The sequence below is a fragment of the Hypomesus transpacificus genome, chromosome 24 (assembly GCF_021917145.1).
Source record: "Hypomesus transpacificus isolate Combined female chromosome 24, fHypTra1, whole genome shotgun sequence".
NCBI classification, from domain to species: domain Eukaryota; kingdom Metazoa; phylum Chordata; class Actinopteri; order Osmeriformes; family Osmeridae; genus Hypomesus; species Hypomesus transpacificus.
Window position 1 is genome coordinate 1,941,063 of NC_061083.1, and position 27,900 is coordinate 1,968,962.

General features: G+C 43.8%; 1 protein-coding gene across 3 annotated transcripts in view; it reads right to left on the bottom strand.

Moving 5' to 3' along the window:
• LOC124486747 (EGF-like repeat and discoidin I-like domain-containing protein 3) overlaps positions 1-27,900 on the bottom strand; it is an 82,360-nt gene that overhangs the window by 34,135 nt on the left and 20,325 nt on the right. For all 3 annotated transcript variants that reach the window (XM_047048537.1, XM_047048539.1, XM_047048538.1), the window contains 2 exons: positions 21,015-21,143; positions 2,183-2,296 (listed from right to left, as the gene is read on the bottom strand). In XM_047048537.1, coding sequence (XP_046904493.1) covers positions 2,183-2,296; positions 21,015-21,143 — 243 coding nt within the window. The remainder of the gene's footprint in view (positions 1-2,182; positions 2,297-21,014; positions 21,144-27,900) is intronic.

Sequence of the window (27,900 nt, forward strand, 5' to 3'; positions counted from 1 at the left end):
CAAGTTGAATTTATGTGAACGAATGAATGTGTATGTATGTATGTATGTATGTATGTATGTATGTATGTATGTATGTATGTATGTATGTATGTATGTATGTATGTATGTATGTATATATGTATGTATGTATGTATGTATGTATGTATGTATGTATGTATGTATGTATGTATGTATGTATGTGTGTATGTAGGTAGGTATGTACACAATGAAAATATATATATTTCAGTATTACACCACTACTTGGGTAGTGTAACAATAGTCTAGGCTCAAAGACGATGTGTTTGGACTGGCATTCGCTTGGTGAAACTCCGTCCGGGGGTTAAACTGTGAAACTGGTGATTTCTGAGTGGAGACAGACTGTCCCCCTCAACAGCTTAATGAGAGAACAATGTCTCAGACAGCTGACAGACTCACACGTTGAGTCAAAAACATGGCACTCTAGATGGTGGGTAAAGCACTCAGGAGATGGATCCCATTGTTCAGAGGTGGTGATTAAGAGGAAGTAAGTGTGTTTCTTACTCCAAGCGGAACACTGAATACCTTCACATTTGAAGTGATGTGAAGTCATGTAACACAACTCACGCCACAAAAAACATGGAGGCCACATGAAGCTGTCTAGACTCCAAGGGTTTCTTTCGGCCAAGTCGTCGAACCAAATGGAATAGCTATTTGTCTGTTACGTCAATCAACTATTCAATAAAAAAAAATATATATATTTTCTTACAGCTTGATATGCGTGCAGCACAATAAAAATGGTTTTGACACAGATAATACCAAATAAAACATCCAGCCAAAACCGGTTTTATAACAGAAGAGATCATACAATCTTCCATTTGGTCCTTCACAAATGTGTGAACATAATGGGCATTGTGGAAGTGTGCATACTGCATTTATTGCAATTAAGTCATATTGATTATTGTAATTGTGAAGTTTATTGTTGACAAATTGGTCAATTGAAAGATGCCCCTTGTATCTTATGTTGGACTTAAGAGGGCTTGTAAATCATCAATTTACAACTTTTAGTTTAGTTTAAACGTTTCAGCTTCAGCGGAGAAGAGCTGATAGGAAATTGGGGAAATGTTGGAGACTGTAACTGTCTAGAATGGCCAGAATCAAATTGTGTGATTCATTTTCTGTCATATCGCATACATTTGTCTCATTACTCAAACTAATAAGCTTGCAGTACACAGGAAATACAGTTTCAATACCTCACTTGCAAATGTTAGGATACCCTGACAGTCACTATGCGCACAAAGAAATAATGTCTCAAATACCAAGACAAGGATGTCATGAACTGAAATTCTTCACACCCAACTTTGGAACAAATGTGAGAGAAGCTATCATTTGTCTATTTTTCTTGTTTCACGGTGTACGTTCTAGGTTGCCTAAAGCACCAATCTTCTGACAAACAGAAAAGTTTTTTTTCTTTACTCAGCCCTACTATATGTCTTGACAGATCATCTAGAATTCTGATGTTATGTTTGACATGATAGCATAATGCACAGCTTGAATATCAAATTAAAACCCATTTGTTTTACTGGCAGAGCAGTGGCTGTAGCAACCTCTTGTTTTCTCCATTGTACAATACGGAATCTGTGGTTACAAAATATGCTCCAAGGCATGATGTGTTATGTGTATGTAGAATATTCAGTTCAGGTCTCAGAGGACTACTTAAAACTAGAACATGCAGCTGTAAGTATAACAGACATTTTGTAAGCATCTCGACCTCGGCCACTAAATATCTGATAGGAGTAGGGCAAGCGTTTGGTGCAATTTAGAACAGGAATTTGACAAAGGAGGTTTATACACACCGTGCATATATTAGATATGATAATTGGGCTTTAACATGCACGATTGATTTTGGGTAACTATTTAATTGCGTGATCATTGCGTCATTCACTGTCTACAGTCAAGGTGGAGCCTTTGTAAATTATATTTTGGAAGTAATACAAATTCTTTCCAATGTCCACACATCAATGAGATATGATCTAACTATAGAAAGGTGGACAGAGATATAACAAAAGATGGAGACATTCTAATAAAATAAAAAAAACATTCTTGCCCTCTTTGCCAGGCAGCCTCTACATACATGGTTAGACACGTAGAAAATAAAACCATGGGAATATAGTCACACAATGAAGTCTGGAAACAGAAACTGTAAAAAAAAGAACAAAGGACTTACTGTATTGGCAGTTCCTTCCCATGTACTCCCCAGGACATTCACAGGAGTAGTTGGCAACCCGATCAGTGCAGATGCCTCCATTCTTACACGGGTCTCTTTCACATTCATTAACATCTGTCAAGGAAGAGCCAGGGAAACAGAAAAGAGGCACGTTCACTTCTTTGAAGCAGTTATGTTGGCAATTAGCTAGACTTCATTCTCATTTGCATTCATTGGTAGCGAGTATTTATTGAATTTGCACCGTTTGTTACTTGATTCTGCCTTCCCCAAGACACTTTCACTAAGGCAGAAGGGCCTGGTTTTGGAAACTAATAAATCAAACTGTTCCTTGGGATTCAACGTTGTTGTTGTACACCAATACCAAACTTTAGTTAGTTTAGTATTGTTCAACTACAACTGCAACACGTTCTGTGTAGAATCTGACTAACTACATGGCAACAATGTTTCATAATGGAGGCGTTAAACTGTCTGGCAAATTTTGTTAAACTATTCTAATTGAAAAGTTATTTTATGAATATGAATAATGATGTTTATTGTTGTAATTAATATTGGTGGTTCTCCATTGTTGGTTATGGACCTGATTTTGGCTAGCTTGTGTTTTTCTGGGCTATGGTTGATTCAAATAGAATGACTTAAGAGATCCCGTGTAAAATGTTAAGAGATCATGTGTCTTATAAAGTTTTTATTTGACTTGATTATGTCTTAACTTGGACAAGAGTTGTGAGTGTAATGGGGTACAAACTCATAAGCAACTGAGTCATTTCCCTGCAGAAAAGTGAGCACTGAGAAACTTAATCCTTCTTTTAAAAATGCCCCTGGTCTTCAGTAACGCAGCCAGGTCATGGGTCGAATTTTTGACATCATGAATATGAAACAAGACTCGAAAGTTCTGAAGCTTATGCAAAAATAATTCAAGTAAGCCTGTTATGTGCTTCATCTCTCAAAGATTGTATCTAAATGATCTAAGTATAGAATTCATCCACATGAGCGGTTTAATATTATCTGAGAATAAATTAAGCTTTTCAGCTACCCCTATGAAAAAGTTGGAAAAACCAACAATAATTTTTGTGTTAGATCTCACTTGAAATAGTAAAATGGACACTTGCGTTTGTATGTTTACGTAATGGAAGCTTGTCCATGTGTGACGTTCCACAGAGATAATGAACCTCGATGCCTTTTGGCAGTTTAAGTGTTTGCAATCAGCATGCGTGTTACATACTTTGATTCAGGGTTCCGAATGCTCTGAATTGTCTGGAGATGACGAGCCTATGAACAGACGTTGTATATCAGTGCAGTAAAACCCCTCATCTCAATGACGAGCCTGAGTAGATAGACTGCATGCCACAGGCTTTGTACCATGACACCAGCTCCACTGAGCGCCTCGACTTTGGCTTGGAAGATAGAGAGATGACTCCCGCTGTGCTCTCGCATCCTGTCACAGTGGCCATGACTCGCACACAGTCCAAATCAAAACATACCCTCCGCCGCAACACACCAACCCCTGGTGGTGGGGAGTGTGTGTGTGTGTGTGTGGGGGGGGGGGGCGGTGCAGTTAAAGAAAACGCCAAATCTGAACGCCATCAGGCGGCCTCTAAACTGCATGCTAGCCCGATGAGAAGGCTGATCTTGTTTATCACAGTTTCCTGTACGTCTAGGGGGAGACCTTGGCTGTGACCGAGCGTCGGGGCTTCGTGGTAGTGCCACAGGACAATCAGAGGTAATTATCTTTCCATGCAAAGGGCAGGATGACTGCAATGAGAACTCTCGGTTTGAGGACGTCTCCCCCACTGACAAACACATGATTAGGGAAGAAATGAACAAACAAGCACTTGTCAGAGGGACGCCATCTTGATAGCGGGAGGTTGTTGCAATCATGGGGGGATTATGTTTTAATTATTTCCAGCTAGAGGGGCCTAACGATCTCGTTAAGAACTATTAACGTGACAAAGCCAAACTAGACTATACATTATTGACGACAACAATGGGCAATCATAAGTAATCTGTCCAATTTTTATTTGGATTTTTTTTTATTGCACTTAATGGCCCACTTTAACTTAAATTAATACTTCAGTCTTCAAGCACATAGTGTCTGTGATTTATGTGGGTCCGCGTTTTGTTAGTGGGTGAAAAACAGTTAGATGATAATCAAGCTGCGAAATAATTAATCTTGGTAATCTGCACATTCAAAGCCCAATTCACGACATCTCCCCGACCACGTTTTCACAAACAGCGACCTCCTCTCACTCTCTAATCGGGTCCTTTCCCCTACGTTGACTCCAAGCACCTGAGCAACCGAAAACTCTTTGTCAAACTCAGGACCACCAATTTCCAAATGTTAAACCAATCGGATTGCCCGATGCGGTCCACACCACATGGAGACAGTCAGCCAGCCTCCTGATTCCTTCCTTTGTGATCCGCCCTCTGCCCCTGGGAGCTCTGCAGTGGAACAGTGAGACTTTAAAGTAGCGTGTCTCTCCTCAATCAGGTGAGAGTGACCGGATTACTTTGGAGAAGGACGCTAATCCGACCCAGCAAGAGAAACAGAGGGAAAAAGGGATAGTCCACAGGGTCTGGTAAATAACCCGTTCCATTTGTAGTAAAGACACATCGCTAGGAACAGGTTTTAGGACTTAAGCCCTGGGATGGGTCCAAGAACCCTCTTTGCATTTAATTTCATCATTATCGTTTAATAAGCTTGTTACCCACTGCACACTTTCAAAGGGGTTTGCTGCTAAGATCATTTGATGAGTATGATTATGTTCTAGCTTGGCAATCACCGTTACGCAAGACTGGATAGAGTTACACATGTATGATTCTCTATCCTTAAAGTCAGGGTAGGCAATGTTGCTGAGAAGCACTTTGTCATATTTGCCGAAAGTAACTTCATGTCTTGATAGCAACCAATATATCTAAAGTTTTGACGGTAATATGAAATCATTCCGACATCTGCTGGGCGTCGCAATACTGTAATAAACACGACCAATCATTAAGGGCTACCCTGACTATCGATTGGACGGCTACCTGTCTGTCTACCTACCTACCTGCGTGCACTCTGCCCCTCCACTCTGTTATGTGCGTTACTGTAGTTTTGTGGGAGTGCCTTTGAAGGGAGGAGGTGGGATATTTTGGTCTGATTGTTTTTTTTGCTATCCTCTATTCAGAAACACTACAAATAATGGCTTTCTAACGTGTCAACACAGAGACGCATAGAAACCACAATATAACCACATGCTGTCAAAACTTGTTTTAGTTTACAAAACATGCATGTTTCCCACAAGCCCAAGTGATGAAAGCTGACAGTGTGAAAAGGAGTGGGAGATTGAATGTATGTGTGAGAGCGAGAGCGAGAGAGAGAGAGAGAGAGAGAGAGGGAGAGGGAGAGGGAGAGGGAGAGGGAGAGGGAGAGGGAGAGAGACAGAGAGAGAGACAGAGAGAGAGACAGAGAGAGAGACAGAGAGAGAGACAGAGAGAGAGACAGAGAGAGAGACAGAGAGAGAGACAGAGAGAGAGACAGAGAGAGTAAGAGAGAGAGAGAGAGAGAGAGAGAGAGAGAGAGAGAGAGAGAGAGAGAGATGAGGTGCTCCCGAGATGGTCGTCTGGTAAGGGCGTATGAGGAGTTCTTGTCATGGTGAGACAGCCGAGGCCTAATCTGATTTGGTGTTCTGAGCACATCAGCCTGTTTTCACGCTGTCAACAGCAAGAAAGGAGGGGCGAGGACGGTGGACAGGGAGCGAGTGTTTGAGTCACAGGGTTCGGCCTTTCTCTTTCCATATTTCCTTTCGCCGACGCAGAACACCTCGTTCCCAAAAACCTTCGGAATGGGCCACTTCAGCCTGCAGACTTTCCCTGAGGCCTCTGCATCTTCACGTTCCTCAGACGCAAAGCCTTTTTAACCACATCTGTACGCATGTTCCATCGGAGAACACAATTGAATTAAAGCTACGGGGTACCTTCCTGGGAGCCTTTAATAAGCATAACACCCCTTCCTAACTCCCCCCTCCCTCACACCCTCCGCCCCCCCCCAACAACACCTCCGTCTATAGTTAGATCAGGGACCGCCGCTCTGACTGCTCCTGTCGAATGACTCGCTCCATGCCTCCACCCCCTCTTGCTCTCCACAAAGCGCGTCTCAGTAGGGCGATAATGAGAGCGATGAATAGCTCTCTGTGGCAGGAAGGGACGCTGGCGGGGAACAGCAAATTGGCTGCAGCGTGTCCAGGGACCAGGAACAGGCCTGCAGTGAGGGGGGAGGGGTCAGAGTGGCCCTCTCTACAGAGACTACACCTACTCCTACTTTTGTTACTGTACACTCCTGATACAGTACACTCCTGTTACTGTACACTCCTGATACTGTACACTCCTGATGCTCTACACTCCTGTTACTGTACACTCATGATACTGTACACTCCTGATACTGTACACTCCTGTTACTGTACACTCCTGATACTGTACACTCCTGTTACTGTACAATCCTGATGCTGTACACTTCTGTTACTGTACACTCCTGATACTGTACACTCCTGATACTGTACACTCCTGATACTGTACACTCATGTACACTCCTATTCCTGTACACTCCTGTTACTGTACACTCCTGTTACTGATACTGTACACTCCTGATAATGTAAACTCTTGTGATGTTACTTTACAGTCAGATAAGCTGTGGCAGCTCAAAACGTAACATGTAAAGGTAAGGAAACACAGTACTTAAAGGTAGGCTTCTGTAGAGGAGCAATCTGTCTGAGCACTTTTATAATATTCAGGTTTCCCTGAGGATATAGGGAAGACCGTGGCGCATGCATATTCAACAGAGTGTAGGAAAAGCAATAAGGAGTGACCCTTATTAAAATAAATTGCTGCTAATAGCCTGGTGGTCCTGTCACATTTGTAAACTTAATTAACAGAATGGAAGTTAATCGTCCCACTGTTCTGCCCACATATCACCACCAGTGCCTTCGATAAATCATCATCATCTAGAACAGTCCTAAAGGAACGTTCGGTTTTAAGGAGGGGACAGCCTCTTATTTTTCCACGGAGAGCGTGAAGCATGTGGGGTGACCCTGACCTTTCCATCTCGTAACAAGTGGGGTTTGACCCCGAGAAGACTTTGCCCTGCTGGCTGAAGATTGACAGGAGAGGAGTAGGCAGAACGCTGTTCTGCCCCTGCCACTCTGCCGACCTTTGACCTAACATCACCCAGGGCCACTTCCTCTCTTCCTTGGTAGTAATCATTGTTCCACCAAGGTGGGAGTGGGGGGGGTAGGGGTGGTGGGGGTGGGGGGTGGAGGTGGGTCTTCCCAAGGGCACAGCCAGAGCCCTGTGATTCATAGTGGTGCCTCAAGCTTGTTTTGATTTGGAGTTGAAATATCCGATACAAAGATGACGGAGACAAATCCGTCACAGAACAGATATATTTTTTTCAATGTAAAAAAAAAAAATATATATACGTGTATATATATATATGTATATATACTATGTATAGCTGCATCAAAACAGCCTAAGTGTTGATATCACATACTTGTGATTCATACTGGATATAAATTACACTTCTTTTGTACTTAGTGCTTTGGTTTGAGGGAAGATTGCTGTCATTGGCAACTGTAAATAACAGTCGTGCATATATTGGTGTCCTTACTGAGGAAGCTTACTATGGATGTTGGCTGGTTTCTTGAGTCCCTGCTGGAGTGACTATTATGGTGGTTTCCCATGCCTCTAATCTTATTTGTAAAGCTTTGACTCCCCATCCATTGCGTGTTGATAGAAGGGTCTCCCTTCTCTTGCCTATGTAACATCCTACAGTAACTACATGTAATATATACCGTTTTAATGATAATGACACTTGGCGGCTTACGTCACATGAGATTTGGGGCCGATGGGAGTGCAGACAGGGAATGACTGATATAGACCTTTCAGCGTCTTCTGTAGTCGCATCGTCTCCACAGCTTCCAAACACCTCTTTTATTTGTTTCCTTTGTGAGTGATTTTCGCTAGTACTCTGCCATTTTCATGTTACGCAGCAGTCGTTCAAAAGGAGGCACAAATGAAAGCAAATTCCTCCTCTCATCTCTCAGGGAAAGATAGGATACCTCAGCGAGTTGAGAGTGAGGGCTTATTATCAGTAACCTCCACACAAGAAAACTCAATCAAATTCATACAATGTGCTCAGCCCCCGCCAACTCCTCCCACCTGGCCCATGTCTTTCTTTCTCCATCTCTCTATCACGCAGTAACTCTGTCTCTCTCTAAACACACGCACGCACGCACACACACACACACACCCACACAGACAACACACAGAAATGAGTTTCCCACAATGCATTGCGTCTTTTCACCTCAAATTAATTGCTCGGCTCGTCAGTGGCTCCCCAATGGACTGTGTGAATGGCAGGTCTGGAGATGGGGTCTGCATTCATTCAAATGAGACAGCGCAGCATCAAAGAAGCCACGTTGTTCTCCGGGGGAAACTCTCAGGTCGGAGTGCTGATGGCTGGGAGGTGAAACGTGTCCAGTGCATGTGTCCCAACTGACACAAGGCCGAGCCACAGCTCCTGTCACCCAGGACTATCACAGGGAAGATAGAGCTGCTGTCTCCTCTGACTGCTGTCAATCTGAATCTGTCAGCCACTGACTGACCAAGGTCCCGAGGCTTGAAATATTCGACGGCATTCGAGTCGACGGCATCGAGGCTTGATATCGTCGCACTGGCGAGGAAACGGCGCCTCATCTGTAGGCTGTCTCTGCACCAAGTCCTTGAAACGCCTTCCAGGCGCTCATTCATCCTGGCTTTGGTCGTTCTCAGTCACAATGGCTCCTTCTACATCCAACAGCCTGTCTGTTTACTCTGAATGATCTCCTACAGAGAAACAGCTTAGGCCACATCTCATAGCCGGCTTACGTTGTTCTCCTTTGGCACTCATTGTGCCGGGCGTGTGCACGATTCAAGCAGGGGCGGACGTGATGTTGCATTTCGAAGTGAACGAGGGATTAAAAAGGACGTATTCGAGAGGACGCACCTTTTGAAGTGGGATTAGGACACGGAGGAGCTATTCAGAGGCGGCCCGTGCAAGGGTGGGTCAAAGGAATCTGTCGAAATGTTGGACGCGCGGTTACAGTCATGCATTAAAGGGAAAGTAGTTCGTACGAGAGGCAAGGAATGGCGGACCGCGCCCGTGATTTGGGGAATGTAAAGGGCCCTTGACTCGGGGAGAAAAGGCTTGACGAGGAGAGAGCCCAGAGACTATCACGTGGGGTTCCTGGGATGATCGCGGCCTGGGACCAGTGAGAGGAATACTGATGCGCCTCAGAACGAGGGGAACGTGATCTGGCTTCCACTAGCCTCACTTCACGGAGGTATACTGCCAGAAAAGCTTTCTTCAAAGAAGGCCACCGCTGGGGAGAAACCTTTTGTAGTTGGGAGGAGACGGGTTGTGAGGTTAGGAATATGGAGTAGACCTGGGGAATACTGCAGGTAGACCCTAGATTTGAAAGGGTGTCATAAAATGGAAAAGGTGCTTATTCGATTTGAGTTAAAAAAAAAGAAAGTTTCTCTGAAAGGTTTGGAAGCTATTCCGATTATAATGCAACAAATAGGCCATGTTTATGCAATGGTCCTGTGATACAGGAGCTCTGGGGAACCTATTCCAAGCTAATTTAATTAGTCGTCTCTGGCCTGAGCCCTTTTCTGAGCTTTTTCTTTCAGGGTCTAATGAACACATGGAAATATTCAACTGATGGAAAAGAAATATAAAAACAAACAAAACCATCAGACCTCGGAAAGTGGTGGCTTGAACTGGTTGCACTCATTTTCATAGGTTTCAGTCGCAATTAGCATTCATTACGACTTCACAAAAACCTGGACAATACTTTCAAGCATATTATTTGCTATACCTGCACTGTATATACTCAGTTGATATTACTCAACTATTATAATAATTCATAAGTGAATGATACTTACTACTAATAATGGCCGTGTTTCCCAGATTCGTTAAGAAGCTCTTTGCGTTAAGACTTGTAAAGTGCTAGGAGTGAATATCTATCAACATATTCCTGTTCTACCTGGGTTTACATGGGTCAGACTGGTGATCATGATGTTGTGTTTTGGCTGTGGGCACCAGCTCAGCGCCCCAGGGTAGGTGCTGCTTTGACTCCCACCTGGGATTTAGGAAAGCATCTCTATTTGTGCCTGTTGGTGGTGGGCCAAAAGACCTCTCAGCAGACCTCATGCAAGCCGGCTGGAGGGGACAGCAGAGCCCAGAGTCACAGAGGCCATGTACCACAATGGGACTCGATGACAGTTCGTTCCAGGCAACTCTGGTCGGAAGGGCATTTACAGTTCTCCAGGACTATCACTAAAACAAATAGGTCCAATGTGTGCTTTTCAACCAACTCTCTGATTGGTTTTAAGATATCTCTCTCTTGTTCTTCTTCCTCCCCCTCCTCTCTTTCGCTCTCTTCTATCTCTGTCTCAATTTTCCATAGTCTTTGTTTATCTCATACCCAATTAATTTCAGTTTCTAACAAAAATGTCTTGAAACTGTCTTGAATGTGAAAATTAAACAATCTTGCCAAAGCCCACAGTGAAGGGACAGCACATGACAGAGATCAAACTAGCAATCACAGATCTAACACCCATACATTTAATTTATCACGCCAACACACTCTCATGCTTCCTCTCTCTTAAAAAAAAATATCTTCTTCTTTCTTTCTCTCTCTCTCTCTCTCTCTCTCTCTCTCTCTCTCTCTCTCTCTCTCTCTCTCTCTGTCTCTCTCTCTCTCTCTCTCTCTCTCTCTCTCTCTCTCTCTCTCTCTCACTCACTCTCACTCTCACTCTCTCTCTCTCTCTCTCTCTCTCTCTCTCTCTGTCACTTGTTCTCTCTCTCTCTCAATTGTTCTCTTTCCCTTATTTATCTCTCTTTCGTCTTCCTCTCGTCATCAAACTCTCTCTGTCACCTGGAATGGACAGAGCTGTGAGAGTGACAGGTGAGCTCAGTGTCTCCTGAGCACCGCGTCTCAAGGCCCGTGGGGTCACTCATTGGACAGCCCCACCCAGAGATGGAACATTCACTTCTAATCTGGGAGGCAGGCGGCCTCGACCTGACAGACTGAACAAGACATCCAGATCTGAGACAGGACAAGATGCCCCCCTTAGCACCTAGATTCCGGCTTGTTTCCCCGGCTCCTTAGCCAAGAAACCCTCTGACAAAACAGAGAAGGGGCCTTTCACTCCTGGACCAAATAAATAGCTTGAAGGAAACCAGTGGTATATTGACATCGAACAAGCAATGTTCATCTCTCGCCTACGATCCATCCATCACACACGGATGCGGCAAACCATCACACACAAACACACTTATATTATGTAGTGACTGTACTCTACATGCATAAAAGTACACAGTATGCCAAAACAATCATTCTAAAACCCACTTATGTCATTTGATGATGAATAATTGAACGCGTCTTTCACAGTAATAGAAACGGCAGAAAATATAATTTCATTTAGGAATGGAAGTGCACAAACAACCAAGCTCTCCACAAGCCCTATAGCCTGCCAGTGTTTTTGTTTTCATAGCCCTTTTCAATGGAAATTCCCCTAACCTAATTTTGAATTATTCATAGCCATTGCTTGGGGAGCGTTATTTGGAATTGAAGTCTCGGACCACATACAACCGAACCCTATTACACCTTAGCTCCTAGCTACAGTGCCCTACACCCAATCAGAAACGCCTTCATTAACAGGCTCACCTCATTATAAAATGTAAAATGTGTTGCTGCGATGGATGGCCTCCAACCAAAGGAACGTAATGAAAGAAACTTCCGTATAAATAAACGTCTGTGCTCCGCTATCAAACTTTGAAAAGCAAACAACAAAATGGGCTTCAAGTATTCAATCGAAGAGGTCGAAACCCATCAGTCGCTTCAGTTTAACAACAAAGGTTCGTCCACAGCGTATGTCACACCGACACATGCTGTATTATATCCATCAGAGGCGAATCTGAACTTTTGGACCTCCAGGCCTCTCGGGGTCCGGGGGGTATCCGACCGGGGTGCCTCTTGGGCGGGCACTGGGTCCTGGGCAGACCGTTTTCAGAGCGTTTTCTGTGGAAAGCCCTCAATCCCTCTCCAGCTCACGATGCACAGTGAACCATGTGTGCTGCATGTAACAGCGTGCACACATTTGACGGAACGAATAGAAAAATCCCCCCATGGGATCGTGGCGAGCAGGATGTTCGATGCTTGAGGCAGAGGTGTACAAACGTACAGATATCCCACATGAGACGTGACCCTTTGAACAACCTTCCCAGACCCTTTGTGGGCCACGAGGACGGAGTTGAGAGACACAGTCTGTCTGATGTGTGGATGCCGTGGGTTGTGTTTCGTTCCTCTGCCCTGGGGGGGAGGGAGGGTTTGTTTCCCTCTCTGAGGGATGACAGGCCGCTCAGACGGACCTTCAAGGGTCTCTCTAGTGGCTGGAAGCAGAGCTCCATGGGCCCTCACCGTGACCAGTGGGTGTCCTGCGGCTCTGTGGGTGGGGATTACGTGCCCTCGATTGGCACAAGTGTTCCACTCTCTTCAGAGCCTCTGTCGGGTTTCGACTGAGAACGGCCTCAGCCTGTGATGGTGAGCTTCTTCCTTCCTCTTTTCGCACATTTCAGCCATGTCTTTTTCCTTCGTGAATGGATTCCCGCGTGATCGTTTCCCACCAACACTTGCATAACGTGGCTAAATAAAGGTGAAAGAAAAAAAAAAACGTGAGCTGCACTGCCACAATCCTTTATAAAAAAAACAACCATAAGGCACCTAGCTCAACACGGGTGCTTGTTCAATGTCAAACGGGAATGCCCAAAAGGAACAACCACAGCTCTGCTGCCCCCTGTCTCACCAAATGGATTATAAGTAGGCTACCCAAGCCCTACAGCTTCGAAAGGACGTGATTCATATGGCCTAATGATATCACAAGCTGCCATTCTATTGAGGTAAAAATGATATGCATGCAAATTTACAGTTGTAGTCAGATTTCCATAATTCATGCTAGACTTTAAAAAAAGAGAAAAAAGAGAGAAAGGTCCTATACCGACCAGGCTATTATTCAGGAAGAGCCGTATTCTTACACCTACAAGAACACACCCGAGGCACTATGACTAACCAAGACTTTCCATTTCAGAATTAAAGAAGAGTCTGTACGCACCGCCCACCTGCCGTGTCACATAGCATGGAAATCTGGAAACTGTCAAACTTCGAAAACGCAATATACCCTGGGTATGAGCTCACGGTTAGATGTCTCCACTCCAAGCTGTGTTGCATGAACTGCTGGAAAAACTATTGTTGAAAATCAGTGCGATATTCCCTCCCCCAAGAATAGAACCTGAGTATATTGCTAACCAGCAGAGATTTTCCAGTGAGACTAACATTATACATTGATTTTTTTTCAAAAAGAGAGAATGAGAGACAAGACAAAGGAGAGAGAGAAAGAGAGAGGGCTAGAGAAGATAGAGTGAGAAACAAACAAGGAGATTGACAGACTGACAGAGAGAGAGAGACAGAGAGAGAGAGAGAGAGAGAGAGAGAGAGAGAGAGAGAGAGAGAAAGAAAGAGAGAGAGAGAGGGAGGGAGAGGGAGGGAGGGAGAGAGAGAGAGGAAGAGAGAGAGAGGGAGAGAAAAGGAGAAACCAAAGCCCAGTATCCCCTTGGTGGTCTCGCTGGAAGTGGAAAGAGAGAGAGAGAGAGAGAGAGAGAGAGAGAGAGAGAGAGAGAGAGAGGGGGAGAGAGAGAATGGCTTACGAGTGCTCCTCTGCCATCACTCCACCTCCATCTCTCTGTACAATGTCACCCCCTGCGAGGCAGTGACAGACTCACTTGCTTGTTAGAGAAGGGCAAGTCCTTTTTTTCTCTCGCTTGGATAGGTGGCGCTAACCAGTCTGGGGTGAACTCGTCCGTCAAGGGTAAGTGACGGCAGAGGGAGGGAGGGAGGGAGGCAGGGTGGCGGGGTTTAGGGGTATGGGGGAGGGGGATGGGGGGGGGGGGGAGGGGGATGGGGGGGGGGGGGAGGGGGACTGCGGCAGGAGACAGCTCTGTCAGAAGGCCCTCTTCACACATGCAGAGCCCCCCGAGCAAAGGGAGGAGCAACCTTCTGAATTTACAACCTTACGCTCCAGATTATAGAGTGGGGAGGACCACTCAACACCGTTCTTTAAAGCGCACTGACGGGGCGCACAAAAAGTGCACACATGAGCCAAGTACGCACACACGCACACACACACACCCACACACACCACCTTTCTTCTTCCCAGCAGTGCATGTGCTGCTGCTGTGTTCTGAAGATTGGCTTCCCCTCTTGAGCAGCCCAGAGAGAGCGGTGCAAACGGTGGAGGGCTGGACCACGGCTCGCTCAGAGCCTGTGCAGGAGATGGAACCCAGTGAAGCAAATATCGGTGGGAACAACACACCAGCGAGCCCCTCCGTATGGGTGGAGAAAGCCTCCGTGCCCCAACCAAACCTCACCCCCCAATCCACCAACCCGCTGCCCTCACGTTGAAACACACAAACACACACACACACACAGGAACTGTGAGTTCATGCTACCTACACTCACAGACACGAAAGGAAACCGGAAGGCTAGGGGACTTGAGGAAAGACACCCTCTTCCACAGCCCTAACTGTGGCCCCCAGAGGAGATGCCCAGATGTGCTCCTCCTCTGAGTAGATAAAAGAACGCTCCAATGACGCCCAGGTGTATTGACTTAGCGTAATGGCCCCTTACGGCTGGCATTAACACCCAGACAGAAACCTTCCCTGATTATCCTCCGGCTAGGAGCTGAAGAGGCGGCGGGAGCTAACAGGCCGCGTCATAACCTGTCAATACGTGATCAAATATATGCTGGCGCTCCTTAAAAACCCCACGCATCCTGCGTTTAGCCCCGATCAATCCTGCCCCACCGGCTTGTTTGAAAAGGGAGTCCCGCGACTGCTTATTGATCAAAGTGGGAGATGGAATCTGTTCAAAGACTTCGGGCCCAGGGATAAAGAGATGGAGTTCAAGCACAGCCCTGCAACCCACTCGCAGTACAAAAAAAAAAGAAAGATCTAACATTTAACCTCGTTTTTGTTTATAATTCTGTTTGTGATGTAGGCTTCCAACGTTGAGTGGATCCCCGCTATGCCTACCCTGACATGTATCTTCTGCCCTCTGCCCACGTTGTCCTATTTTCAGGAAGAGGGCTGAAGACATCATTAGGCTGTACTTCAAGCAGCTTTGCAGTTTGCTAGCGCTCAATATCCAAGCTTTTATCCTGGGCTTCTCAGAAACAGAACGTAGATGGACTTGCGAGAGACACAAATGAGAGCAAAGCGCATGGCTGTCCATGTTCTAATGAGGGAGTTGCATCATCTACCCCCCTCCTCTCTCTCCCATACATACACATTAAACAAAGAGAAGAATGGCAGATGTCGAGTACCACATTTTGGGTTGAGGATTCAGGATAATGACAACTGGTTTTGCCATGCAACATTAACCCTCCATCGACATGAGGCGAACACCAGGAGCCCCCGAAGACCATGCTTGAAAAATCTGGAAATCACAAAAAACAGACAGATATTTCCATATCTGCCCTTGAAAATGGAGCACACGCCCACCATAAACCAAAAAGTCTGAAACCTGACGCCCACATGGGGCGATTGCTACCCAATCGTCTATAAGACACTTCATTACAATAATTGGCCATTTTCCCACTACTCTGGCCTGCCAGTCTGCCTCCTGTCTCTACGGGAACATGACAGCGCATCAGCTGAGTAATGACAAGGCAGCGGCACTTTCTCCAAATAAAGACTGTGATAATAACTGCGATGGTAATGGCCACAGCCACCGGAGAGCCAACTGTTGTGCCTTTCACAGAGCGTTAGAAGGTCGCAGACAGAAAAAACAAAACCGTTTGGATAAAAGAGGCCACAACAAAGCTAGGAACGGTAGGCTGCATGGCAAAAGGGTGCAATGGTTTTCAACTGACAAACTCCCATCCAAGCACCGTTCTTTACGTAACACTGCAGCTTCTTGCGTGACTTTCTTTCAAAGATGTTCCGTCTTATATCTTTCGCACACTAAACAACCGAACAACAGTCCGTCAGGAGAATGTTCAAATAAAACATTTGTATTCAAATAGAAATCACGTCATGCAACTCTACATCCAACTAGACAAGGTCTGTCTCTGGGGGAATTGATGGTGATCCGAAGGATTCAAACGTGAGGTGCAAACGTCAGCCACTCTGGCATGGTAATCCTCCGAGATAGCCCTGGAAATATGCGCAGAAGACCTGGGGAAGACAGGAAAACTGCTGGTGATTCTAACAGGGGATGACAGAGGTGTACTGCCACTGCATCTGAATTCTCAACGCCTCGATACGTCTCCTCAACGATGGAGTGCAGAGAGAAGGTTAAGCTACAGCCCTGTCCATCGCAGCCGTCTAACAAGGCAGTCTGCATATCCAAAGCTGTTTCATAAAAAAGTTTTCATGTATTTATTTTTTGTAACAGCTGTGTTTCAAACTTGGGCCTGCGAAAAAGGCATGGTAGGTTAAACTGTCTGTGATTAGGATTACGCTACAGAGTGTGAAATTGGATTTGGGTCTGACAGAGTAAGCAGGTAAGAGCATGGGTTGAGGCAGAACACATTCATGCCAGAGGAGAGGTGTAAAGGATCTGTCACAATATACAGTGCCCTCCAAAAGTATTGGAACAGTGAGGCGAATTCCTTTATTTTTGCTGTAGACTGAAAACATTTGGGCTTGACATCAAATAATGAACGTGAGACCAGAGATCAACGTTTCAGCTTTTATTTCCAGGTATTTACATCAGGATCTGATGCACAACTAAGAAAATATCACATTTTGTTTGAATCCACCCATTTGTCATGTGATCAAAAGTATTGGAACAGATATACTTAAAACATATTTAAGTGAATAAGACTTAATATTTAGTTGCAAATCCTTTGCTTTCAATAACTGCAGCAAGTCTGTGACCCATTGACGTCACCAAACTTTTGCATTCTTCCTTTTTGATGCTTTCCCAGGCTTTCACTGCAGCCTCTTTCAGTTGTTGTTTGTTTTGTGGGGTTCCTCCCTTCAGTCTCCTCTTAAGCAGGTAAAATGCATGATCTATAGGGTTTAAGTCTGGAGATTGACTTGGCCAGTCTAATACCTTCCATTTCTTGCCCCTGATGAACTCCTTTGTTGTTTTGGCAGTGTGTTTTGGGTCGTTATCTTGCTGCATGATGAAGGCTCTGCCAATCAGTTTGGTTGCATCTTTCCTTAAATTGGCAGACAAAATGTTTCTGTAGACTTCCGAGTTCATTTTGCTGCTGCCATCATGTGTTACATCCTCAATGAAGATTAATGAGCCCGTCCCAGAAGAAGCCATGCAAGCCCAAGCCATGACATTACCTCCACCGTGTTTCACAGATGAGCTTGTGTGTTTGGGATCATGAGCAGTTCCTTTCTTTCTCCAAACTTTAACCTTTCCATCACTTTGGTAAAAGTTAATCTTTGTCTCATCAGTCCATAAAACTTTGTCCCAGAATTTTTGAGGTTCATCTCTGTACTGTTTGGCAAATTCCAGCCTGGCCTTCCTATTCTTCTTGCTAATGAGTGGTTTGCATCTTCTGGTGTAGCCCTTGTACTTTTGTTCATGAAGTCTTCTGCGAACAGTAGATAGTGATACCTTCACTCCTGCCATCTGGAGGTTGTTGCTGATCTCACTAACAGTTGTTTTAGGGTCTTTCTTTACAGCTCTCACAATGTTTCTGTCATCAACTGCTGATGTTTTCCTTGGTCTACCTGTTCGACGTCTGTTACTTAGTACACCAGTAGTTTTCTTCTTCTTCAGGACATTCCAAATGGTTGTACTGGCTATGGCCAATGTTTCTGCAATGGCTCTGATTGATTTTCCATCTTCTCTAAGACTCACAATTGCTTGTTTTTCACCCAAAGACAGCGCTCTGGTTTTCATGTTGTTTTCACCTCTGAATACAGTCTGCATAGACAAAACCTATCTTACCCAATCTGAACCTGAGTGTGGACATTCAGTGGTATTTATTGATTGAATAATGTATGTAATAGGACACACCTGGGCAACAAAACACACCTGTCAGTCACATGTTCCAATACTTTTGCTCACGTGACAAATGGGTGGGTTCGAACAAAAAGGTGATATTTTCTAATTTGTGCATCAGATCCTGATGTAAATACCTGGAAATGAAAGCTGAAACGTTGATCTCTGGTTTCACATTCATCGTTTGATGTCAAGCCCAAATGTTTTCAGTCTACAGCAAAAATAAAGGAATTGGCCTCACTGTTCCAATACTTTTGGAGGGCACTGTATGTAAACTTCAGTGAATGTTGAAAACAGTGTAGGGGCATCCCAAAGACATCCTTTCTTTGAGATTTTTGAAAACAAAAAGCTGTCACAACTCAACATTTTAGTCTCAGCAAGACCTGAAGAAGTAAACCCATTATCCATTCTGTCAAAACCCCACAAGTTTTTCAAGCCAAGTATTTTTCCGCCCCCATTTGTAATGAAGGCACGGGCAGTCATTCAACAGGGGTTTGTTCCTCGTGATACAATCCGACTGACTCAATTTTATCTTTTCCATTAGGCTCATCAGCCATTGAAGGCCTACCCGCACAACCTCAAAGCCTGCTAAGCTGTCATTCTGAGGGAACAATCATCGACTCGCCTTTATCATTTAATTGCAGAAATTATCCAGACGCTAGATTTTGTTTATTAATGTCTTCAGATACAGATTTGCCACCCCTCCTTTCCCCTCCCTGAAAAGCCCAATCCTCCAGCTCTTGTTTGGCATTTGGCTCTAATGATTGGAAAGAGAATTGGCAGGTGTTATGCACATATTCAGGCCATATCAAATCGGTTTCTTCCCCGCAGGGCTTATGGGAAGCTAAATTACAACGGGCATGCTAAATGGAAAGTGGAATCCCACCCTGGGTCACCCTACAGTGCCCCAGTGGCATAGCAGTGACGAAAAAAAACATGTCACTTACTCAATCCACTTTACTCACATTCAGTTAATCATGCTAAACTACCGCTTTTTGTGTTCATTTCCAACACCTGATGTCTGTGAAACAGATTCCAATGATTTAGAAGGTGTGTATCCATGTGTATAAGTGCTGAAATGTGGTAAAGACAAGAAATGATGGTGCTTAAAGTTTTTGGAAAGACAAATGTTTCTTCATGGCAGCTCATGAAGTGTAATTCTGTGAAGTGAAAGCTACAATAAAAAAATAAATGAATACATGGATGAGACACTTTGCCTCATCTCACTTCATACAGGCGTGACTCCAAGTAATTTGCCCCTGGCCCTTTTTTTCTTCTCATTATCTTATCACTGCAGTGAAAAAGAGCAAATCGCTCTTCTCCAGAACTTCTCTGTTTATCTTCTGGGTCTTGTTTAACCTTGATGTGAGTGGGAAAATACTGAGACGGAGCTGCGAGCCAGATGCATCTGGTTAAGCATTCGCTGTCCTCATAGCATCCACACCCCCAAAAATCCTACCCCTTCACTCGATCTCTCTCTCTCTCTCCATCCATTCCTCAAAGCTATTATCCATCCCGCCCAGACGTCACCGGAATACATTCAAGCCTTTTCTCCATTATTTACAGACACACCTGTGAACAGAGAGCGGGCTGTGTTGGAGCGGGCTAATGCAGCGTTCAGCCAAGTAGATGCGGGAGGGGAAAGGAGCCGCGGGAGTTGGCCTACATATCATCCTGCAGGTCTTAGGGACATTTAGCGCTCACAAACAAGGCCTAAACACTGCCCACAAATCCAACCGGCGGGTTTGGACAGGTGACGCGTCCGTACGAAGACGACGCCTGATCATCGCGGGTGGATTGCGCAGTTATCTGTAGATCTCGTGAGAGAAATGTTTTGTTGTTTTTTGCGGTGTGTCTGCTTCTCGTGAAAAAATGTGAAGCGATGACGATGTTGGATTTAGTTGCTGTAAACTGCGACCTTGAACGTCTGCACCAAGGAACAGACAGCGGTTTATCATTTGTTTCATTGTTCCCTGTACATTGCCCACTTTCTCAACAAGAAAGATACCAGCATTTATCAATACAGCGTTGTGTTGTACAACACTGGTCGATAGTATGATTTACACTACCTAGGAATCTCAGGACTTTATTCCCTCACTACTCCTGGCGATGATTAGATAAACTCACAGACACACGTCGACATGCACACACAAAAAGGCAATAAACAGCAAGGTACTGCCTAATTTCACAAAGGTTATTGTTTCATTCGGTGTAGCGACACATATTCCTCGACACTAACCTTTTCAAGTGCACACTCAACAAAGGGGAGCGTGTTTAGCACTTCATCTTGCCTGTAACTCGCTTAACCTTATCTCCTTGCTGACCTTTGTGGGTTTTTTGCTGTTGTTTGTTGTTTCTCCAAGTTAAACAGCATTTCCTCACAAGGTTGGCATCTCTTTACCAAGGCATATGTGGAGAAACAGCATTGCTAGACTCATAGTGTTGCGTTTATGGTTGGGCTGGCACTAATTATTAAAGGGGGAATTAAATATTGGGAAAGTTTGCCCTATAATTACAAGGTAATTTAATTTGTACATTTATTCATTTTACAATGAAAGGTTTAAAAAAAAAAATCACGAAGTGTATTGTTACCATAGGTGAAAATGACTCTTGCATAATCAAAAATAGCCTATGATATATTTAGTCAAGTGTGTGCAGGAAATGGCAATGTGCAGGATATTGTTGGGAGAATCCCAGTTACCCATGGCAAAGAAGGTCAAACCAATAATCCAACTTACTGTGCTGGCAGTGGATACCATTGAAGCCTGGTTGACACTTGCAGACGTAACCGATGAATGTGTCACCCCTGTAGGTTTCACTGACTTCACATATTCCTCTGTTGTGGCATGGGTTTGGGTGGCAAGGTCCTGTGGGGGAACAGAATAAAACACAGATTGGGGTCAACATCGGTGAAGCAACCCCATTATGTCACTGTTAGGACTTGGGAGAGAGACAATATATCGATACCACTGTGCTTCAGTCTTTCCCTTCTCTAAGATTCAAAGACCAAAAAAAAAACACAATAAATAAGTTGGAGTGGACTGGGCCAAAAGAGATGATATGAGTCTGACTGACAAAGGAAATTGGGTGAAAATGGATGAAGAGTGAAAGAGAGGGATATGCTGGACGAGTATCTGTCATCCAGGCTGCCCTGAAGCACAAAGTCTCTAATGACACCTGAACATGTTCCCTTCAGGAAGGCAGTATTTTTGCACAGCGTGAACACAGGTTGTAGCTACAGTAAGCCAGCTTTGCTGCAATGAGTGTACACTGCCAGCTACACCCACACACTAACACTAACAAACGGAATAGGCGACAGAAATCTCTGTGTGAAAAAATAAATGAAATGCTCTTAAAAAATCACAGCAAAGCCTGTTCTGTCATGACTGATGATTAATAAGTTAGTTAACACACTTGCTTCTTCCCAGAGTCGCTCGCGTTTTTCCATTTAACTTTCGCTGTTATGTTATCTCCACGGGAACAATGATGACAGCGAAAAGCTTTGAGTCAAAGTTATTTCAACCAAACGCTAATGACACAGCAATATTTTACCTCAGTGACAGGACCTACAACATTCTCCCTCGACACTGCCATCTAACAGGGCTCCCGACTAACTCAGAGCACCTACGGCGTGGACCAAATGTAAATGACAAGGCCTCGATGAAGGCTTATTGGCTTCATAACTCACAGTCCTGCCATTAATTCTCTCATGTTTTATACATCGGGTTGTTGCTGTCAAAACTTCACAGATGGATTCTGATTGCAAAACTTTTGTAATCTCTCACACCAAAGACATTAATGCAAATACCCCTGGAGGAAGCCAGAGTTTACTATGACAGATTGCTGACCCTGTGATTGCAGTGTGTGGATGTGCAGTATGATTGTGGTCGATGACTGTTTTCACGTGTATCGTATTGCTATGACAACAACACATTGTTTTATATTGATTTATTAAATAACCTTAGAGACTGTAGCGAATAGGTTTGTTCCAAAGCATTAACAGTTTACTGAATATACTATGACCATAATACGTGAATACAACTTTGGTTACTCGGCTCCAAAATCGATCCTACCCGAATGTTGGAAGAATTCAAGCAATATTTTTATGTCTAAAGATAGAAGAAATGATACAAATAAATAGTATGCTGTATAATAACAACACTGAGAGTGTGGTGGGTAAGAAACAGAGGTATTACCTGCGTGGTGGACAAATGAAAAGCAATATCAGCACTATTGATTGTGTTCAGTCAACAAACACAGTAGACACTCTGCCATGATCCTTCAGACATGAGTCAGCAGTAATGAAAGAGTTTGGGTCCACCAAGCCTCCCTACAGTATCAAACTAGGAGGGCGCTACAAAGCTTCTAAAATGAGCTTTCAACACACAAAAACACACACACACAACCAGCTATCCTATTACCGGATGTAGTCAGCCTTGGCCCTTTGGATATGAAATGCAAACGAGGTAACCCTATCAAAGTCAAGCCATTTCTGCCCGGTCCCGTCTCAGTAATAATAAGACTGGTGGCTAATTAGTTGAACAGAGGAAAGCATAATGGCCTTCACAGAGGCCTCGTTCTCTGAGGGGAAAGAGGGGTGACAGGCGTCAGGGCTGTTTTGACGTGACAATCTATAATGGCACAAAGGCTTACTGACAGCCTCTCTAATGGAGAACGCATCCTAGCACAAAGCACAGTCACAGTGGAGAGGGACAGACAGAGAGAGAGAGAGAGAGAGAGAGAGAGAGAGAGAGAGAGAGAGAGAGAGAGAGAGAGAGAGAGAGAGAGAGAGAGAGAGAGAGAGAGAGAAGCAGTGGTCTATATCACCACAGTGTCCTCTGAGGCTTCACCCTGCTGAAACAGGCTTTGTCCTGTGCAGTTGTTCTCCCTGGGTGTGTTGTCGTGTTTGTGTGCGTGTGTACGTGTGTGTCACTGTGTGTATGTGTGAATGTTCAATGAGGACGGGCCGGGGGCTTTGCTGTGGGAATGTCAGCTGCTGTACTTTTGTATGAGCTAGCCCTTGGGTTGTGATTGATGTGGGCTGGAACAGTCTCGGCGAGTCCTCCTTTTTTTTCTTTTCGGGGTGCGAAGAGAGCCCAATCAATCAGAACTGGAAACCTGACCAGTGGTTAAACAGGGAAAAGCGTCCTGTTTCCCTTCAGATCCATCACCAAAGCCTGACGTTTTCAATGTGTCAGCTACACACCAGCACCTAAATCCTACTTGGCAGCCTTCACGGACATTGCCTCATCCCGGTGAAGGGTGAATGGTTACCAGCATGAACTTCATTAGGAAGGGGAATAATGCATTGCATGATGTGATTGCCTTCTATATCTTCAGTCCATGCTGTTTACAAAATTTACCTGAACACTGTTTCAGCCCAACGGAAAATAAATGTGTCACAAGGGATTCTGCATGGTTTTCAGCTGAATGCTACTCCTTTTTGTTTATCTCACTCGACAAAAGAACATATTTGTGTCATTGTTGTGGACCAGATATCAAGAGAACAATTTTCTTTTAACCTCTCTTTGGGTTCATTCCAGTGTCAAACGTCCCTTTATATGTTGGTACCCATCTAAATGGCATAATCCTTGATGGAGATTTGGAGTGATCCCAAGAAATAGGTCAAGAATGTGGGGCTGGGAGATAACATCCCATACCGATGACCCCCCTCCCCCATGCCCAGTTACTGTAGCCACAACCCCCATAGAATCAAGCGGTCATCACCCAGTTTAGCCAGAAACAAGCAGGCCAGTTGATATGCAAACTAAACTGCTCATCAGACAACACCGCCAATCGGATTAACTCAAAGGGATATACATCGACCACAGTCGTCCATGGAAGCTCATCACCGAAGCATAGCTAATGAGACAGTTCAACCCTCCATTCAATTCCAAGCCCCCTCTGCCCAGGCCTGAAAAAGCCATCATAGTACTGTGACAATTCCAACAGCACATTTCTATAATCATTCATACAATGGAAACCGAGTCGAACGCATTGCGCAGTTTAGTCGCATCCGTTCATGGGTGGTTAACTAAGAATGCCCAAGTGAGGCTCTCAGTCGTGAACGTCTCTTCAGTAAGAGGGTCAGGGGCTGAAACTCGGCCTGATTATGTCACTTCCCTTTACTTACAGAAGCCTTCCTACAGTGCCTCAGCTTGTGGTGGGGTTTTTTGGGCTCCCATATTCATGGTCAGTGAACATACCTTTCCCCAGCACACTATGACAGCAACTGGCATGGCACCAGCAAACGACGCAATCATCTCGGCAAGATCTATTCCCTTGATGCTGTTAGCATGGCCGTGCACCCTGCCATGACTGAAATTGATTTAAATGTATTGCCATTCGACAATGCCAGTTGAATGCACTTAGGCGTCGAAAAAGCACAAAAGGATAATCAAGGCCGGTAAAACGCAGAGCCATCTGTGACTGGGGCGAGCCAAATGCATCCCCTTGGTGGGGGTGAAACTTGAGTTCATGTACACTTTGAAAAGACGTTGACAGTATGGAGGAGTTCTGGAAGGGTGAATCCGAAGTGAAATGCCAAGGAAATGTCAGGAGCGTGGCATGAGAAAGGCCGGGCTAACGTAGCTAACCTAATAGCCAATCAGACGCGGTCTGGCTCCAGACGGACTACCAGGGACACCGGTATCTTGGTGGGCATCTCCAAAAGACAAGTTCGGCATTCAATGATCTGCTCTCCTCGTCAACAGTCGGTTGCTGGAATTGTGTTTGTATCCCAGATCCTGAAGGGAAACGATTAACGGTTATGCAAGGAGTTTCTGGAAACCGCCCAAACTCACATGACTCCATGGGAGTCTGTCAAACACATTTTCATCCCCCTTTCAAAAATGCGGGGAGCAGCCACAACAGAGAGACGCTTAGTAACATTTAAAAAGGTCAAGATGTGTCCATTTCATTCAATTTAAAGTCTAAGAGTCTGAGTCAACCACTTTCAGCCTCATACAAAGTCAACCATGAAGAGTTTCAACTCAATTTGACACAATCCATATGAAATGAACCCCGCTATTTCTTTTGCATGGTTGATTTGAAATAAAGACAAGAGATTCACATTTAACCACGTTTCACACATTGTATGACAGTAGAACTACGTCTATATATTTGTTCAAAGACAAATAACACTTGAATTACATTTGAACACTGATCATGACAGTTGGAAATGTGGACAAAAAAGTACTAGCAAGAGGAGACAGTGATTTTACTTAAAATAAGAGGATCAGATACTTAAAATGGTTGGGGAATACTTTTTTCTTTCATAGAACCCTTTTAGGAAAGATGGCTGCATGCTTCTCAAACATTCAGTGCACAATAAATGAGAAAATAATTGGCTACTTTAGCAGCACCATTATCCAGACAGTTCAGTCAGTGGAAAACCCTGTACTAAAAAGTGCTGGAGAGCTTTTAGCATGTCACAGTCTGAGTGGAGTAGGGGCTGAGAGTTAATGCTGAACAAAGATATTCTGCATCCCCAATATCTAAGTGCTACTTTAATCAGAAACCAGCCTTTTGTTAAAGGCACAGTCAAATATTCAAAAACCAACCTACATAAAAAACAAATCAAAAATTGTGTTAAAGAATCTCAAGAATGGTACCTTACCTCATAATCAAAATTCACAGAATTTCATTAATTAAAGTTTGAAATGAGCAAGGGGTAGTGATCCAACAAAAAAACTATAAAACTTCATTACAAAACAGCAAATTAAATTCTTATGTATATTATAGTTATATTGTTATTTTATGGGGTGGCATTCATGTCTCCCTTCATCATCTTAATCATATTTTCTTATTACAATTAAATGTAACTGGAAAAGTTTGGTTAAGAACTGTTTTTCTGCCCCTGGTATTTTGGGGTAAGAAATCAATCAAAAATCAAGTTTGCAAGTGGCCTCTTTCCAATTGGTATCAACAGGTCCGGTCCTTCCTATAGGCGATATAGGCAGCCGCCTAGGGCAGGAGGGGCGGCATTTTCCAAAGTGCATCCATTAATTAACCCTCCCACACTTGCCTAGGGCGCCAAATGCTGGGACCGGTACTGGGTATCAACATGTATTATTGTTAAAGTAATTGCTGTGAAATTTGTTTACTTATGCTTAAATGGCATCTGATTTGTTCAATACTTATGTTATGTTATATAATGATGTTATGATGGACAAGGCTTTGTTCCTAAAAATATAAAATGACAAATAAACCAAAAGTTACAGATTATGCTAAGCGTTGTGGTTTACTGGAGAAAAAAAAACATTTTTTCATATAGTGTGGTGCTGATTCAAACAAAACGTGATTTGTTTCAACTCTTTTGGCCTCAAATAAGAGAAAGAGAAGAAAAATAAGATGGAAATAACTTGGGAAGGTCTCAGGAGTCGCATGCAGTCTGCAGGCTATTGACAAAAGTTTGTGCTATTTTTCCACACAGGTCACATTTATAATGGCAACACTTTAAACAAGCTAAAGTGTATTTGAGAGAGCTCCAAAACAGACATATCATTAGGGGAAACACATTTTTAACTTAACAACTATTTTCTAACAACAACAAAAATAACCTGGAACTCAATTTGTATCAAATGCATACAGCCATTTTACAAATACATGTTTGTGGTACAGTTTTTATGGTAATAGCATTAATTTGTACCAGGCAGCATAACAATACTGTACTGGAAATGGAAAGATGGAGCATTAAAATAACCCACTCATAAGGGAAGACTGGGAAAATATTATATTATAATAATAATAAACAAGTACTTACTGTATGTCTCTATTTACGATGAATTGTATTGCACTATGCAATATGCCAACATGGAAAAATAAATGCTTTTACATAACTAATACACATTTGGAGATTATGGCCTGATGACTATTTCATGTACAATGATGGTAAATGGCTGCTGATCAGAATGTTTGATACATATTTAGTTATGGTGGTTAAATTGCTTTACAGCACTGTCCCTAATTAAAGACTTCAAGAGCCATATGTGACAACTAAGCACAATTAGGTACACCAAGGTATATTTGTGATCTCATTGTGCCATAATGTCCTGCTAGGGCACTCAGATCTTCAAATGACTTGCTTTTAAATGTGTCACGATGTCGCTACAATTTAAAGGATGATCAGGCTTTTCATTCCAAAGCTCTGGAATGCTCTCCCTTATCATGTGAGGTCCGCTCCTTCATTGGATATTTTAAATCTACTCTAAAAACACATTTTTATTCTTTACCTTTTGGAAACTTGTAATTGTTGTTTTATAGCGTATTTCTGCTGTGCATTATGTACAGCACTTTGGAATAATATATATTGTGTTAAATGTGCTTTATAAATAAAGGTTGTGGTTGTTGTTGTTGACAATTAAGCATAATTTGTCATGCAGAATACAAAGAATAACGTTAAACAACAAAAGCTCTGATTTGGTTGAATGGCTTAGATGAGTCATTCAGCACAGGGGTCATGCAAGGTTGAAGAGGGAGAGAGAGAAGACTTTAGTGATGGTGTAAGCACATGAAGGGAGGAGAGTGGTAAAAAGTTAAAAAAAGACAATTTCAAAGAATCGGGAGTCTGCAGAGACACTTGGAGATCAGTCAAACAAAGCGAGTGCTGACCAGGCATGATCA